The following is a 17,967-nucleotide window of genomic DNA, read 5'->3' on the forward strand; positions in this document are numbered from 1 at the left end:
TAAGTGAAACAGTTTTCAGAGATGTCCTCTGTTTTCAAGTGTCTTCCCGAAAATATTTTATAAATATTTATAAGTATTGCAGAAAGAGTGCGCGCTCTGCATTAACTTTGTCTGTTGTGGTCTTTACGCTGTTTACGTAACTGCCACGAGGACAGGACAGGTAAGAAACGATGACTGCCTCAGATAAATATTCAAAAAGGGACTATGCATATCCTTCCACAATAATAGAATAAAATAAGTGAATTTATACAAATTGAAACAAACAGTAAAATAAAAAATAAAAATATATATATATATATTTTAAACTAACTCCTCGTTTCAGTTTAGTTGGGGGAAATAGACAGTAGGTGGCGCTGTTTCCATATTTATCGCCCACAGAGCAGCCAAAAATAAAACCACTTGCTCTTTGTCTTCACACTTACCAAAATAAAATGAAAACCCACAATCAAACTTCTCTTTTTGTCTTAATTTTCTAAAGTACTGCAAGTAAAAATAGCCACACTTCTAATGTTTTGAAAATAAATCAGTAAAAAAAACACACTTGGATGTACAATATCCTTTATTATCAGAAGTAAAATAGTACAAAAACAAATTTTCATCGCAGGCTTGTACAAAAAAAATGTGCCATTGTGATAGTAAAGTGTAGTAATGGAACATACTGTACTATGGATTGCACTATTATCAGTTTGAGTGTTTGATGCTATGGACTTTAAGGGTAGCATAGACTGTAAGTTCCACTGTTGGGATTTGTCTGCATTTTCTTATTACAGATACTTCCTTTCTGATTATTTTAATTTGGATGTTTGGTCATATTCTTGGTGTGGGACAAAAAAAGCACAAGCACAAACATTTAACGAAGAGTACTGGGTATGCTTAACAGAACGGTAGCTTCTAAGATGAGTTTGGTCAGTGCTATATGGGGGACAGTGACGACAGAAGTGTTATTCTGCTGGACAGGCTCCGACGCTGACGGCTCCACTGACCATAACGGCTTTCTTGAAGTTTGCTTGCCTTTTGTCTACGGTCAGGTTCCTCATGCAGCCCACGTAGGGCTTCCTGGTGGTGATGCTCTCTGGGAGGGACACATCTGAGAGAGAGAGAGAGAGAGAGAGAGAGAGAGAGAAACATGCATCGCATTGTAAGACAGATGAGTTTTCATTACAAAAAGGAGAAGTCACTTGTTGTTGTAGGCTCACCTGGAGCTCCACCAATGAATGCCGGCATCTTGTTATCTCTGGAGCTGGGGTTCAGAGGCCCAACGACGTGGACGATCTCAGAGTCCACATCGAGCTGGACAACGTTGGCATTCCGGATCACTGAGACCAGGCAGGGGGTAATAAGTTAATAAACTCTAATAAACTCTTCAGAAAAGCAGTTTTTAGTACAAAAACAAAGTGTTGTAACTCACCATTCTGGTATTTATTATGTTTATCTTCTTACTCCAGCGGTACTCACGAAATAAAATAGTTTTTCACAAGTACGATACCACCGTTCATGTACTTCTATGATAACTTCCAATCCAGGTTATTAATTGACTGAATTACTTAACCATTTGCTAAAACACTAGCTGGTGGAGACTATTAAGTGAGGATTAGTTCAACGTTATCTCTCCGTTTTCCTCGTATGCCTTTTTATGAAGGTTGCACAAAAGGGAGTTATTGCAACCGTGCTAAGCTAGGCTAGTTAGCGCTGATTTTTTTTTTTTTTTTTTTTTTTTTTCTCTTTTTCTCTTTTTAGCAAATTAGCGCTGATTTTTGCTATTTGTCTCGATTGTGATTAGATTCACCAACTGGATTATCATTGGGATATAGCTCTCTAAGAGTATAGCCACATAACTTTCCTTGCACATGTTCCTCTTGCAGAAAAGCAGCCCCACAACATGATGCTGCCACCACCGTGCTTTATGGTTGGGAGGGTGTTCTTTGACTTTGTCAGTATAGGACTCACTTAACGTGCGCTTAATCTGAAAACTAAATTAGTTTAAGCGGAATGTATATATCTTAACGGACTTACATCAGAGCTAATGTTTGTTTTAAAGAAATGTCTTAGTGACTTTAACCTCACATTGAAATCAAAACCAAAATCTCACTGTAGGGCTGTGTTTTGAGCCAAGGTACATTTTTTTCATTGAAAAAAAATCACAAGGCACAACACCGACTGAAAATGTTAAAAAAAATGAAACCCTGTAGCCTATATTAACAATATAAAGTCATTCTTGTCAAAGTGTCTTGAATAGGAATCAAATAAACACAAAGAAAAAAGTCTTATGATCTTTCATATTTCTACTCATTCCGTGTGAAACCTGGGCCTGTTTGGATGAACACAGCTCTTGGCCGATAGGTACACAGATATATATACACAGACACTTGACAATGGGATATTATTTACAGATAATAATTAATTTGTTTTCAAAAAATGTTTTTTTTAGACCAATTAGGTGAAATTGGATAATTTCCCACGGCACACCTGACGATCTCTCACGGCACACTAGTGTGCCACGGCACAGTGGTTGAAAAACACTGTTGTAGGGTATTTTAGGTACATTTCACCGTGCATTGCACTATGTATAACTGTGCATGTGACAAATAATCTTATCTTACCTTATCTTAATAACAATATTGCAACCAATAACAACAATACAACCAAATAAATCCACATTGTGCATTTAGAGCTTGCCGTGTTGGCCGTATCACCTGTTCACATTTTTCTTCTGTCTAATGGCTTTCGAGCACTGATAAGGAAATTCTCACCTGTAATTTTGTGCCAGGTGCCAGAGCACAGGCCCTGCTCTGGTGATCTCTTCGTGAAGAACTCATTAGTCCCATCATTTACTTGAACCACCACCTGAAATGTGCACCAGCATTATACAGCATCTGCGATCCATGAAATTGCACTTGAGATGATCTGAATGTATATGTTTTCCTTGGTTTACTGCCAAGCTAAAGACTTACCGCCCCTTGATGAAGGTACATAGTGAAAAAGCCCTCTGCCGAGCGGACGTGCAGTAGCACCCCAGATGCCACACGGGGGCGCACCTCCATCACAAGCTCAAACCTCAGCCCCAAGTTAAATGATTCATCTGAGGGAGGAGAAAGCAGAGGGAACAAGATGTTGTGAGTGCCGAGTACCTTATCATTTCTGGCTCTCACTACATTAATCCGTCTCTCTGTGGAGGGTGTACATGTGAAATCACTCCAACAGCTGCAACTCAGTCCCCCAGTTTTGCTGGAGCGTTCGCGTTCCCCGCACTCTCTCCGCGCACACGGGATGTGAAAGAACGAGGGGCTCGAGGCGCTAATGAGCCGTGTAAATAGCAGATGCTCAGCTTGGAAAGAGTTGATTTTGACAAAATGTATGCGGTGTCACATTTTGGAAGGAAGACTGCACAAAACCACGTTAAGGTCATCACGTTCAGTTCCCGCTTGAGGCTTGAGGGAACACATTCATGCGTGTGAAACTACTAGAAATGTACCCAGGATGACATATCCTCCTTCTTCTGAGAAGTATGTTCCTGTCTCAGAGGGTCCTTCGAAGCACGGAGTGACCCCGTATGTCTCTTCGGAGGCCAAGTCCTGTCCATCAAGCTGAAGGTGCTTCAAACAGCCAGTAAAGCTGTATGCGGAGTTTCTCTATGGGGTAGAACAAAAAAAGGGGGTCAGTGTAATACGTTGGCAGGGTTTAGAAATGAAATGAGGATTTAAATACCATCATGTAAGTTCAAGATGAGTCCAAGGGATATTAACACTTAAATATTCATATTTAGCACGGAACAAGAGGTATATTTATGTTTAACACAAGTGTTACGGGATGCTTTCCTGCTGAGTTTCACTGAAGAAAAGGTCACAGTGGTGGTTTCCTGTTAAATCTCTTCCACATACCAATCTTTACCTGAATATTCTTGTGGGCTGTCCCTGGAGGAACTCCTCCGACATAGATGGGGCTGCTGACATGCCACCCGGCGCTGCTTCCCTCAGCGCTGTCTTCCAACACCGTGAGCCCATCAATTATTAACCGGCCCGTGCTCCCATCGCGGATAAAAATAACCTTCGGCGTGAGAAGAAGTTGTCACTTCGGTGCACGACTCGCTGAACGTACATCCATCCTAGCATGCGTGCAAGTACACTGACAGGTGAAATGACATCGTGAACTTACATTGTGCCATGCGCCGTCATTGTATCTCTCGCCGCTCCTGATTTGAACTCTTTTATCTGCTACGTTGAAAGTGTATACAAGATTTCCATGGGTCAGGAAGAGAGCCATGAAGTTTTTCTCTTTGTGGTCAGATACATAAAAGATGAGGCCAGAAGATGAGTGGGTCCTCAGGGATAAGGAGAAGTGCGACCTTGAAGGAGTAAGATACGTTTAGTCATGCGTGCAGACACAGATGCACCTTTGAATGACGTGCATGAAGTGCATGTGTGAGCCTTTGAGCAGGCTTAACATTGACCTTGCTTTGGAATGGTTCTCGGCCTGACCTACCTCTCAGAAAGGGAATCTGGGAGGTCATAGTGCTGCCTGCAGTTGGCGACACCACCATAGCGGTAGGCTTGACGGGTTGCTCTGGGACTTGAAGAGAGGTAACAGGGCTTAGTGTTTGTCTCTGACAGCGCCTGTTCATCCCTGGTGACCTGTGAGAGTATATATTGCGTGTCAGGTTGGCCCAAACCGATTCCAACTAAATGAAAAAGAATAGATCCCCAAAAAGACAGGATTCGTTTAGCTCTACTCTACTATTCACATTTTTACCTTCTCTGATTGACTCCGTCTGGCGCTGGAAGTTTTATTCTTGTGCTTCGACAGCAGCGCAGCAGGGGGCCGCTGCACAGGGCAGTCCTGCAAAGAAGTCTGGACCTTCACCGGGTACTTCTGAAAATCTTCAGACTCAATGTCCCGGTCTTGCCTGTAAGAAAAAACAGACAGAAAGAGTGCCAGACGCTGCTTAATGCGTTAGCTTGTAACCATGGCAACCTGTGTGGTTAGCCACCGAGTTCACGGCTTTATTTGTGAGTTGCTTCCTCAGATACTGCAGAGGGAGAGAAAAGGGAGAGACCTCCATACTAATCAGCAACTGCATCTAAATCCTTATTTTAAAATGGGTCTCACCCTCTCTCACTCCAGGCTGCAGGGATTTTCCAGTGGTGATTTACCTGTTGATGTAGGCGTAGCTTATGCAGCCTGTGAAGTTCTTGAAGCTGCTGCTGGGAGATCCTCCATAGTAGAAACTCTTTGCGCTGGAAACTGACGACGTACTTGTGGCTGCTGAAGATGGACGCTTCTTCTCCTGCTTGTCTTTGTCGTCCAAGAACAGTGAATACCTGAGGTGAACAATCTGAATTGAGCTGTTTGGTTCGTTTTCATGGATGATTCTCAGGCAGGTAACAGCCATCTACCACTCCCATTTATTCTGGTCTCCATATTCTGGTATTTGTCCAAGTCCGTCTTTCTGTCTTAACTGCAGACTTGGAGTTGTGCAATCCAAAAACAATTGTGCAAAAGTATTTTTTCAGAATTTTGAAAGACGGTAAGAGGAAATTCTCATTAATAACCTCATAATCTTCACAATGAGGGTACTGACCAACAAATTTGAGGGGTTTTGGGAGAAGTGGGTCAGATACATCACACCTGAAGTGCACTTCCAAATGTCCTTGGCACAAGTTTGTTTATTTAAATGTACAGTATATATTTAAGGGGAAACAGTATATGCAGGTAGCTAGAATCAAAACACAGATTTGCTGCGTTCATTGAGACACTTACTTCTGATTGTTCACTGAGGCCAATAAGAAGTGCGACCTTCCGTCATTGTACTGTTTCTTCTGGGACTTAACCTTTGTGCCTCTGTTGTTCAACACCACCCCTCCGTTCTCCAGGTAGATGCTGAACTCGTCAGACTGAGGGCAGGAAAGTTTGCGGCCATTAGTTATCAACACTAGATCCTGAATGTGTTAAAAGGATCTTTGCAAAAACATCCATTTTGCATTTGACCATCACGCAGCTTTCTAAAATTGCTTGGTCACGGTATGTGTATGAAGACACTCGTGTGCTTTACCCCTTCACTGAGGTAGAACAGGAGTCCGGTGGGTTGCAGCGTTCTGAAGTTGAGTCCTCCCTCGAATTTGTCAAAGGGGGAAATCTTCGCAGTGGATCCCAGGTAGGCCATTCCATTGAAGTAGGCTTTACGAGACATCTGCCAAAATAAACACATTTCAATTTCTGCACCTGTTACCCCTCTTGCATCTCAGTAAATATCAAATATCCTCCCACAAATCAACATGTAGGCGTGTCCATGTGTGTGTGTGTGTGTGTGTGTGTGTGCACCCTAACCCTAACCCTAACTTATGTCGTGAGGTCCAGTTTAAGTCCTTTGGAAAAGGGTGGTCAGACAAAATGAGTTGGCCATTAGTTGTGATGGTTAAGGTAAGGATAAGGGGCTGGGGAATGTATTAAGTCAATGACACAAAGATTGTCTGTGAAATAACGTGTGCCATCCACTCTTTACCCATATTTGATATTTCAGAGAGACACACACACAGTACATTATCATTGACAAGAGTGTGAAGAGGTGGAGGGGGCACATACAAAGGACTCCTCAGGGCAGCCACTGCTGATGCCAATGGTGCCAGGCTCCTCCAGCAGGTTGAAGTCTTTTTTCTGGAACTGAAATCCTTTTACACAGCCCTTCAGGCCAACCACAGAGGATAGCTCTATCCTGGGATAAAAAAAAAACAAACAAAACAAAATCAAACACTACAATCAGCACAGTAACTACAGAGATCTGACTTATTCTGGGTTGTTGCAGCTAATAGGTTAGCATTTATTATATATTTGCACATCCAGAACACAATAGGTATATGTGTTCAGTCATCTAATTTACCTGGATTTGAGGACGCTGGATGGAGCCCCGCCTATGTATATATCTGAGAAGGGCAGTGTGGTTTTCGGATTCTCCATGGATTTAACATGGCTCTTGTCCACCAGTAGTATGACCTTCTTCGACTGATGGTAGATCACCGACACCTGAGGAAATGTCCCAGCACTGACAGTTATGGCAACACAGTCACAAGCTCAAGTTTGGATCTTTAAAACGAGTAACTACACGGAGGAAACCTGACCTCGTGGTATCTTGCGTCATTTATTTGCAGCTTGGGCAACTCGTCCTCTAAATATTTGGGCCCATTGATGAAGCCAAAGTCGTACATTAGGCGCAGGAAGCCGTTCTTTAACTCTAAAAGGAAGAATTTATCCTGAAGACGAGACGATAAAGTACATTAGTTGAACATCAAAAAAATCAGAAAACATATTGCTGACAAATTACTACACATACACCGATCTGCCACAACATTAAAACCACTGACAGGAGAAGTAAATAACATTGGCCATCTTGTATTTCTGCTGGGAAACTTTTGGACCTGGTATTCGTGTGGATGTTACTTAGACATGTACCACCCACCTAGACCAGACCAGGCGCCCCCACCCCATAGCAATGACACTCACGAAGAATAGGCCCCTCCCCACAACCCATAGGACACTAAGGCCCCCCACTAACAACATTCTGTTGACACCACAGGACACCCTCAGAAGGCCCCATGTCCCTGTCCAGCTGTTTTGGAGGCACAAGGAGACACAATATTAGGAAGGTGGTCATAATGTTATGCCTGATCGGTGTACATATATAACGTAACACAGTCAAATTTCTACTTTTTTAACATTTTAACCCCATTATATTCAGAACCAAACCATCATCTATCAATGGTTTGCTACCCATCAACTCGTGCTAACCATCTGCTGGGCAAAATTATATTTAGACATCTTGGACCATTTTATAAAAGGTTACATACCCCATTGACCATGAGCAAAAGGACGCCATTGTTTGCAACTGTTCGCACTGCGATATCAAATCTTGTGACAACACCAAACTTCCCTCTCCTCTCAATATTACTAATGAGTGCGTAGCCCGTTCCATCAAACAGGTAGCTGGCGATACGGCTTTGGGAGAACGCCAACTTGTATCTGTAAATGGGGAACACAATGTGGTACTTTAGACAAAGGCAAACTGTCAACGTGATGAATTCAATTAATACTTCAACACAATAATGGGTATTAAATTCGGAAGGCTGGCCAAATTGGTCAGCTCCTTACTACAAGTGAATTGGGCTGAAATTGTTGGAGCTGTTAAAAAAGTTTAATGCAGAAGTCACTGAGGTGCTAACTGCAAAGTTTGTCCTTGGGTACCTACAAAAGATAAATCCAGCCATGCAAAAGGGTACCTGGGGCATGGAGGTGATGCTGCGACGTCTATTTTGTGAGTCTTTTTGAAGTTATACAGACTGATCACATCATTGTTCAGCGAGGCCAACTCGATGCAGCCCACAAAAGGAGCAAGGCTCAAAGGAGGGGGCAGCTAGTTTGTAAAAAAGAAAGAGTCGGTGTCATAATTTGAGAAAAACAGGCAAACACATAACGTTAATAACATTACAATTTAAAGTTAATGTTACAAAATGTATTACGTTGACGTCTGGTGGGACACCGCCAACAAAGAACACTATGTCGTTGGGGTCGATGTCAAACAGTGAGTCAGAACCAGGAGATTCGCCTTTCTGGATGAACTTCTGCTCGTCTGTGGAGCTCTGACTGGGAATGGTCAGGAAGACTTTTCCATGTCTGCCAAGCCTGCAAGTAAAAGGCCATGGTTAGCATGATTGACGTACTGTATCTATTTCACTCCATGCGTATATACTAAAAGCTGCCAGAGAGTCATCAGCACACCTTTTGCTAAATAAATCAGATGCCAAAAAGTTCGAATCTTGAAATAAACAACAACAACTCAGTAAACTGGCATGTCTTGATGGTATGGTTAACAGAATACAATCTTTACATTTGATGTGCAAAGTTATGTTGGCTGTGGGTAAGCATGTAAAGCGGGTTGTCCATGAACCAGAGCCTTAGTGGTTCAATACCCGGCACATGGACCAAAACCGAAGTGTACTTGGACAAGACATTGAATCCCAAGTTGCTCCCAGAGCTTGGCAATGTTGTGTGAATGCAAGCTCGTGTGAACGAATGGATAGGCGTGTCATTGTGACCGTAAAAACGCTTTGAGAACCGTTTGGTGTGCAATGCAACACAAAGCAATTCAAGTCAGGGGTAGTTACCAAATGATAGAGTTTCTAACCTTGCACTCAGGTACCAAGCCATATAGACATTGCCGCAGTTTTGCAAGTAGTCAGAAACTCCACAAGGGAAGTTTTGTTTTAACTGACTGCATTGCATTTAATTGGAAATGAATTGTGAATGTTCTGTTGATTGACTTGCATGTGCCACTTGGGCAAATCTGTTAGATCTGCTTGTGCAAAAGATTCTTGCATAATGAGCAATCCTCATTAATATCTATTACCTCTCTACTTTGATGTTGTTGAAGACTGCAGGCCATTGGCTGACAGGCTTTGAACTCAGCGGGATCTCAACATCTTCATGCCCAAGCTTGTACACAAACACCAGGTTGTCATTCTTGATGGCCAGACCCATGTAGTCTTTCTTCCCCTGAGGGCAGAAAAAGCAGAAAACAGTGGTCAATAGTTTCCTAATTGGGAAATGTCATGTTGCGTTGATATATAGTGGTTTCATAAGAATTACTCTCATTCATTTGTGACTACTAACAGTGCCCATGCTGAGGCTATTATTCCACACTGGAAAACTGTGAAGAAACATCGGCGCATAGATACAGTGCTGGTGAAATCTCCTAGGTGAAGTGCTATAAAGGAGAACACAGAGGCCCCACATTGGGTGCGAGGCATGGCACTATTTATGTGATTGGACACTAACGTCGAAGGCACACACATGCACTATTGTGTCATGCGTCTCCTGGAAACCTTCAAATGGGGCAATTGTGCTCTTTCAAAGCTTGTGTCTGCTGCTCCCATGATCACAACAAACCATTCATGTCCACTGCCTTTTATCTTTGCCCTTCGCCTCTGGGTGCAAATTTTGGTTGACATTTGTTTTATCATAACGCATGACCCCAGACGGTAAAGCCATCAAATTGATTCTGCCCGGATTCCTCACATTTCTGTCTCCCAGGTACAAGATGAAACGGTCCTCTATGGGATCCTTGTCGGGGTCTACGCGCATGAACAAGCTGATGGACGTCACTGTCTTCAGATCTTCCAGGTTGCTGTGAGGTTGGACCTCCACGGAGGATTGTCCGTTGAACTTCATGGACACCTGGACCTGGGGTAGAAAACAAATAGGAACGACACAGCGCTTCTGGTGAGATCAGAAGTTAAAATACAAAGTTTGGTAAAATAAATCACAATCAGCTTTTCACAATCCCGAGAAATTAAACTTTTTAAATCCTGTATAGACACATTATCATTATTTTGTCAAGATGAGGTGTCGTCTTCGGCAGGAATGTAAGGTAATACATGTCATGTAATGAACTAACTTTCTTGGCCACACTCCTGGCCTGGGCTATGAGTTCTCTGATTCTCATAATGTTGGTGGTCACATTGTTGACAGGCTTCTTCTCCTCAACCACCTTCAGCTTATCCAGCAGCTCGGGAACAAGCACGTTCAGGTTCTCCACTGCAAAACGAGGTCCAACAAAAACACAAATTTGATGTGATGCATATAAAACACATAGTACACAGTTAGTTGTCCCTTTTTTAAAAATCCCCACTGAAAAGGTTCCCGTGAAACTTCTACCTGCTTCTCCTGCCGAGGCAACAGCCTGCTCATAAGCATCTGAGGAGTATTCATTGCTTCTCATGTTATTGTCCCACTCTTCCACTTTCGTGCTGAAGGGGGTGATAGCCTGAAGGACTTCTTCTGAGCGGTTGAGAGTACTTTCAGCCACTTCCAAGGTAAACTCAAGGCGCTGTGGTGTTCTGTCTGAAAACAAACAACAAAAAAGATAGAGGTTTGTCAGAAAGCGCAAATTCAAATATGTCGACAACTAGAGTATTCAACTGGTGGAAAAAGCACAGAGTTAGAAGAAACTATTTGAATCTTACCATTCAAATAGTTTGGGTTTTATTTCATTTCTGTAGGCATGCAGAAATATATGTAGAGAATAGAAACAATGTCCCCGTTATTCTTGATAATTCACAAACTTGACGGGGAAAAGGAACAATTTCTTTGGTAAAAGTGCTTTAGTGCATACGGAAAAATGTATTCAGGGTAACAAAGCGACATTTGTATGGAGTGTCCGGGAGTTGATGAAATATTTAACTGAAATTGAGAACTCTGATTCATAAATCATACATACGGATGATTAAACTATGACACTGTGCGCGATTACCACAGCTATACCATGCCATACCATGGCTATATGACCTCTCAGATTGAAACTGATTGCTAAACTACAGGTCCATGCACCAAAACCATAAGTACCTACTGTATTGCATAATCATGGGACTTCAGTGAAACCAATGAAGCAAGCTGCTAAGATATGGGCCTGTACTGGTGAACATTGGGAACAACTTTCTAAACTGTAGACCCATGAAACTAAACCGTGGGAAATAACTGCTTGATCAAGAATTTTACTTAAAATTTAGAGTTTAGAGCATTTAGAGTATGTTAGCTAATTACTTATTCACTGCTTATTCAACAAATCACACTCTCATTATCTCATAGTTCAGTTCTGGCAGGGCTACATTTGCAATAGTTCCAGCAAAAGGTTTACCGATCTACAGATGGTTTATTAATCTGTAAGCAAGATTCATCACATGGATTTTTACATATATATAATTTTCTAAAACATGACCTCCGGTTTATGGCATATCTTAGCATATCTGAAGACCTAGGCAAATAAAACCAAACTACAGTAAGCGATAAATACTTCTGGACACAAGGAAATTACATTTGCTCCTTTTAAGAAGCTGAGTACACCCTTACCTCTCTGAATTTCACTTATATCCTGCACAATCTCTGCAAGCTTTTTGGTGTTTTTATCCATGGTTTCTTGAGTCTCTGAGATGTAAACCAGTTTGTCAGCCACCTCAGTCTCCATGTCTGTGACAGAAACATACATTAAATAACAGAGTTACGAAGAGTACACATAAACAATGATCATGTCGGCCAGGTCGGTCATACCGATTTGCTCTGAACGCAGCGATACAGATTCCTTGAAGACGTTGCTGCTCTGCGTTATCAGGAATCCCAGCTGCATATTGACCCCAGTGATGGCCTAAAAGACAAACGTGCAGGATAAACAAAAATGCAATAGACTTATAAAAGTGGAATTAGGGGATTTTTGTGACCTGACTTACATCCTCAGCTCTTTGGGATAAGTTGAGGGTGGTGAGTGAAGTGATATTGGCGTCATCAATGTATTTCACTATATTGTTGTAGACGTTGGCAGCACTTATGGCCCTGTGCACAAAGCCGTTGCCGTCACTGTCTTTCAGATCCCTGGAGGAGACAAGGTGTTAGACGGTAACATTAATCACATTAACTGAAAGTTGCAGTTCTCAATACTTTACATTACTCCGAATGAACGTCAACATTGCTTGCATGTTTAGAGATGGGCTAGAGTTGGTATAGTCTTTTTGGACATTACTTGATTACTTGTATCATACGTATTTTTATCATATGCATTTCAAACGTCGTCTCACTCCTCCAGCTTGTTGGCCTGAGTCTCCAGCTCCTCAGCGTGCTCATCAGCCCTCTGTACCAAATCTCTGTCGGCCATCGAGAGACGCTCCGTCTTCTCTATCAGCTTTTCGCTGGCGCCATCGATCTCTGCATGGTGCTCGGTCACACTCTGCATACGCAACAAGACAAGACACGCACGTAAATATTTCATTCAACATTTGAAAGGGCATTCCACATGGAACTATTTGACACCCTCGCTATGCTCGATAGTCTTTGAGACAAACATGCGTGACTAAAGGTGCCATTTACGTGTGCACTAGGGGTTGTAGCGACCAGTCGACTTTACTGCTGCGCCACGACGCTTTAAGCGGGAAGTTGACTAGTCGCTGATCACGTGACAATAACAACATGGACGTCTCCGAGAAGACAGGTGAGGAGCCCAGTGGGTCATTGCAGGAAGCTAGCACTGGTTCATCAAGTGTCTGGAAATATTTCACTAAAGATGAAACCCACTCTACCATGACAGTAATGCTAACGCTAGCAGAGGAACGGTCCAGATCCTCTCAACAGCAGTCAGTTAACAACTTCACCAAACGTCCTGCAGCAACAGAGAGAAGGAGGCCGCTAATCTGCAATTTGTTGGTGAGTTTCATTGCAAAGATTTTAGACCTTTATCTGCTACACACGGAAAAGGTTTCGGAGATATGCTGCTTTTTGCTAGACTATCCTATCTTACAACACGTTCTAAAACGCTATTGACGATTCATATAGGCTATATATACTGTATCTCCAACCGACGGTAGCCCGTGTTCAAGCTTCAGTCACCTCGCAGAAAAGCCTCCGTAGCTTCTTTTCACAATATGTGTTCAGGTCAAGAATATAGATTTCATTGTTGCAAAGAATTACTTTCTACTGTGTTTTTATGTGTGACGTCATCAACTAGTCGACTTTCACCTCATATTAGTCAACTTTAAAAAATCCAAAGTCATTCAACGCCGTTCAATGCGCATTGTGTGTCTGACTAGCACAGCTCAGACATGAAAATACTGATGTGGTACATACAAGGTGACTGAGCACCACTGTGCTCATTAGTCATTTATGTAGCTGTATATATCTTATTTTTCTTTTGCATGTATGCATGCTTTTTACTCAGGTGATTAGACATTTGCTTGTTGAAATGCAGCCACAAGATGTACAGGGGTAAGCACACGCATACGACTTTATTTTGGGCATCAAAACTGTGCACGTTGCCTGCATCACAAGTCACGCACTAGACTTAGACTGGGCTTGCATTGTTACCTTGGGAATAATGAGATTTCCCACAGAGTAACTCAATAGAGAGCTACTTAACCAAACAGAGAATGCTTGAGAATGCTACTCATTCAATCTCCAGCAATCCACAAATTGCTTCCAAATCGAATTGACCAGCTGTGGAATCTGAAGCAGGGCAGCTCTCATGGATCCATTTCATGCATAAATTCAATTCAAGCTCCAGGACACTGCAGCCCCAAATTGCTTTCTATTAGATCATGATGCGTACTGGCCACAAAGAAAACCTGAGCGCCATCAGACGGCAGGAGCGTTCTGAAATTTGGTTCCAGTTTACCTCACCTGCACCATAGCATCCACCTCAGCCACCGTTCTCTCTGCTTGAGAAATGAAGCCTCTGGCCGTTTCTACAGTGTCGTTGACAGCAACATGGTCCTCTGTTAGCCTCTGCATCTTTGCCTGAGAGACAGAAAAATATTCACGTTAACTTTTAGCAACCAACCTCAGAGTCCTATTATATTATGTTCTACAGATTTCACTAGTTTGGACTGGAGGGATAGCACACTTGCCTGGGGCCAACATAGGACATAGGATCGCCACTGGTTATTGGAGATTATTGCAATGCCCTCAACCCCCCTTAAATTTGACTGCATGACTGAATATGGCGCAGTGATGAGATCATTTTATTGGCTGTGGTCACCCAGCAGTGTGCACACTATGGCTGCTGCTGCCGCTGGAGTCAACCGGTCTGTGCTGAGGTTAAGAAGAGCCCCAGATTAGGAGAGGCTCTGTGTTTAGTTAGCGCACTATTCACAGCAGAGACCCTGATCATGGAGATCCCCACTCCTGATAACACATGTTGTGCACACAAATACATGAACCCAGACGCACGTGTAGTGTGCCGAGGTTTGCACATAGCTGGGTTCAGATTCCAACTGTACATCAACAGATTGTAGATGACATCAAAATTCACCGTATGAATTTGGGTTTTTGCACTTATTGCAAACAGCATGCATTTACATTATTGACAACTACTTCCATGTCTTATGTTTGAGTATTTAGTGGTTTGATTTTAGTTCCTTCATGACATGCAATCAGCAGATTCTACATTTCGCGACAGAATGAACACAAGAGTTAGCTAATAGGATTGGAGTGAGACACCTTCTGCAGTACACCTGTGTGATGAAAATAATCAAATGTCTAAAATGATTTCACAAAAATAACAGAAGTGTGCGACGCTGACTCTCTTTTAGGTTTGTTTTGGTCCCAAATAATATCTGTGAAAGCGTGATGTGGCTCCACCATGTCCACTGGCTAGATTCTAGGTTTGTCAAGTCTGCTGTTGAACACGTAGTGCACTGTGGAGTAGGTCAAACGGATTTAACTAAAACTGTATATTAAGGGGGAATTAGCATTTTTTATTTATTTTTTTACAACCTGGACCTTATTTCTGGTGTAAAATACGATCGTTTACTCACCCATATAACTTTGGTGTCATTTGGAGTCGTTCCAGATCCAGTGGAGAGCCGTGTATATCCATATAGTGGGAGTGATTGGGGCACCAAAATGCAGACTCTAAATAACGCATTATCTGCCACGAAACTCGTTCATTTCACCAATATTTTGTTATGATATGCTAGTGCTATTCCCCGTTGAGTCCGGAGTTACCTGTTATCATTGTCCGGGATCTGTCTTCTGACCTGGATGATGTCATCTCTGCGACGGTCGGCTTATTTACCTGAAATTTGCTCCTGCTAGTTTTTTGCAACATGGCTGAATATTTTTCCGATTCTGAGGTTGTGGACGGCGACTTTGTTTATGATGGAAGTCCTTACCGTTTTGAGCCAGAGTATATGGATGAGAAGCTTGTTGAAAGGAGGATGCGGAGGCAGAGAGAGGAACAGCTGGCCAAAGAACAACAAACTGCTGCACATCCGCGAATAGATAACGGGTAACTCCGGACTCAACAGGGAATAGCACTAGGGATGTATCATAACAAAATATTGGTGCCCCAGTCACTCCCACTATATGGATACACATGGATCGAAAATATCTAACGAACGACTCCAAATTACACCAAAGTTATATGGGTGAGTAAACAATCGTATTTTCTGCCAGAAATAAGGTCCAAGTTGTAAAAAACGGTAGTTCCCCTTTAAGGGAAGCTGGAGTGCTGTGATCAATGGCCACTGATCAACTGCAGGTATCACTGCAGGGCTGCACATATAGCTGCCAGTCATACTTATGGCTTACTAGGAGGTAATTACGAACCTAGTCAACATGTTTGGTGAGAAGCCGATAAATGAAAATAAATACACACAGCCCAACAAGTTTGGATATGATGAGTTTTCTCTGTACAGTAATGATTCAATGATTGGCTGGGTAGTTTTGTCTCTATGTGTAGGATCTGGATATCATCAGACTATTATTTTTTTTTTTTTCATTGCATTGCATTGCACCATTGCTTCTCCCCTTGTGTGAGCCTCCCTCTAATGCAACAGTCCAAAACTCCCACAGATGGTTTTGCGTTTCTGTTCTCACCACTTAAATTCCACAAGTAATAGGCTTCTCTGACATGCCTGGTAAACTACAACCAGATCCCCCTGTCTCTCTCCCACTCTCTCTCTCTCGCTTTCTCTAGCTGCTTTGCAACCGTGCAAGGCAAACCAAGAATAGTCTGCAGGTTGCTCTTGTGTCTTTAAAGGGTGAGATCCCCAGTGGGACAAAACACTCATCACTCTATAACTGTTGAGTTGATATAAAGCAGACGGCCCAGTACGAAGACCACACTCCTTTGCAGCAGGGAGAAGGACTGTGGGCTTAACTGTACACTAATGCACCCACACTGTCACGCACAGCTAAGGAGTGCTGGGAAGGAGAGAGATGCGTGACGAGATTAGATCCCAAGTATAAACTGAGGGGGGGTCATGAGAAATCACCTCATTCCTCTGGACCTTGAGGATGCTATTTCTGTTCTTGTCCTCGGTCTCCTGCACCGCGCTGACTGCTTTCTGGAGGAAGCTCTGAGCGTCGGACAGCTTGGTGGAAAAGCGGACCAGGACCTCTCTGACAGGTGGGAGGCGGCCGTCCGTCATCATTAACTTCTTCTCCAGCTGACGGACCCGCCTCAGTACTGAAGACACAACCAGAAACACGTAGGCACATTTGAAAGACGCATTCAGACCTAATGCTGTTATTCCCAAAACCAAATAAGGCTACTGCATTGTATATCTAAAGTTTCCTTCGCATTGGTGTTTGCATCTCTTTCAGCAAGTGCCTTACTAGGTTTTAATCATAAATCACGCCATTACTGTGTAAGGTAGTAATCACTGTGTATGTGCATGTTGCAGTGTCTGCGTCTCCTCACATTCGTGGGCCTCAGTTGACTCATCAGTGGCGATGGGCTCTTGTGGTGACAGGTCCAGTTTCCTCATCCAAGTGACCATTTCCTGAGCTACCCCAGTGTTCCGCCTGACCACCTCCGGATCCACATCCCGGTAGACACTGTACAGCTCCCAGTCATGGATCATCTCTGTGTACACACACCCACACACAAGGCTTTGTTTTAACCATCTGGTGTCTTGGCCGCCGGCAATCCGAGGGTTCAAACCCTTATATGCGCAACAGATGGAAGCAGCAATGGACATGTTTTAGACAAAGTTTGTTAAGTAGCTATGTCCATTTACGATAATGTAAATTTGCCTGCCAAAGTTTAAAGTTAGCGGTTAGTACTGATGCCTCACAGCAAGAAGGTTCCGGGTTCGAATCCTACTGGGGCCTTTCTGTCTTCCTTTCCGTCCAAAGACATGCTCGTTAGGCTCATTGATGATTCTAAATTAGGTAGGTGCGAATGTGAATGGTTGTCTGTCTCCCCTGTGATAGACTGTCCAGGGTGTACCCTGCCTCTCGCCAAATGACAGCTAGGATTGGCTCCAGCCCCGCCACCCTTCACAGGACAAGCGGTTACAGAAGATGAATGAATGAGTCTAACAAGTCATAAGTTCCCTGCCTGCAGCCGTTCTATTGATTCATACAGTATACTAATACAGCTTGGAGTATAGTATATTAATCTTCTCTGTGAAGTCCATGAACTGGCCATGTCCATGTTGC

The 17,967-nt window shown here is 42.9% G+C and overlaps 1 protein-coding gene across 2 annotated transcripts in view; it reads right to left on the bottom strand.

Moving 5' to 3' along the window:
* Positions 1-541: 541 nt before the first annotated feature.
* Positions 542-17,967, bottom strand: part of lama4 (laminin, alpha 4) — a 29,809-nt gene continuing 12,383 nt past the window's right edge. Inside the window, exons 12-40 of one of the 2 annotated variants that reach the window (XM_084560064.1) lie at positions 17,225-17,389; positions 16,797-16,990; positions 14,200-14,316; positions 12,609-12,757; positions 12,264-12,405; positions 12,088-12,181; positions 11,890-12,006; positions 10,699-10,884; positions 10,439-10,578; positions 10,060-10,224; positions 9,392-9,537; positions 8,505-8,667; positions 8,265-8,398; positions 7,836-8,007; positions 7,110-7,241; positions 6,872-7,014; positions 6,577-6,706; positions 6,047-6,184; positions 5,755-5,888; positions 5,148-5,315; positions 4,747-4,900; positions 4,480-4,628; positions 4,153-4,342; positions 3,889-4,044; positions 3,473-3,629; positions 2,952-3,079; positions 2,751-2,844; positions 1,197-1,316; positions 542-1,087 (exon numbers count right to left, since the gene is read on the bottom strand). In XM_084560064.1, coding sequence (XP_084416190.1) covers positions 942-1,087; positions 1,197-1,316; positions 2,751-2,844; positions 2,952-3,079; positions 3,473-3,629; positions 3,889-4,044; positions 4,153-4,342; positions 4,480-4,628; positions 4,747-4,900; positions 5,148-5,315; positions 5,755-5,888; positions 6,047-6,184; positions 6,577-6,706; positions 6,872-7,014; positions 7,110-7,241; positions 7,836-8,007; positions 8,265-8,398; positions 8,505-8,667; positions 9,392-9,537; positions 10,060-10,224; positions 10,439-10,578; positions 10,699-10,884; positions 11,890-12,006; positions 12,088-12,181; positions 12,264-12,405; positions 12,609-12,757; positions 14,200-14,316; positions 16,797-16,990; positions 17,225-17,389 — 4,223 coding nt within the window. In that variant the 3' untranslated portion in view covers positions 542-941. Of the gene's footprint in view, positions 1,088-1,196; positions 1,317-2,750; positions 2,845-2,951; positions 3,080-3,472; positions 3,630-3,888; positions 4,045-4,152; positions 4,343-4,479; positions 4,629-4,746; positions 4,901-5,147; positions 5,316-5,754; positions 5,889-6,046; positions 6,185-6,576; positions 6,707-6,871; positions 7,015-7,109; positions 7,242-7,835; positions 8,008-8,264; positions 8,399-8,504; positions 8,668-9,391; positions 9,538-10,059; positions 10,225-10,438; positions 10,885-11,889; positions 12,007-12,087; positions 12,182-12,263; positions 12,406-12,608; positions 12,758-14,199; positions 14,317-16,796; positions 16,991-17,224; positions 17,390-17,967 lie in introns of both variants that reach the window. The other variant, XM_084560063.1, reaches the window with a different exon arrangement.

This window comes from Chelon labrosus (genome assembly GCF_963514085.1).
Source record: "Chelon labrosus genome assembly, chromosome: 14".
Lineage (NCBI taxonomy): Eukaryota > Metazoa > Chordata > Actinopteri > Mugiliformes > Mugilidae > Chelon > Chelon labrosus.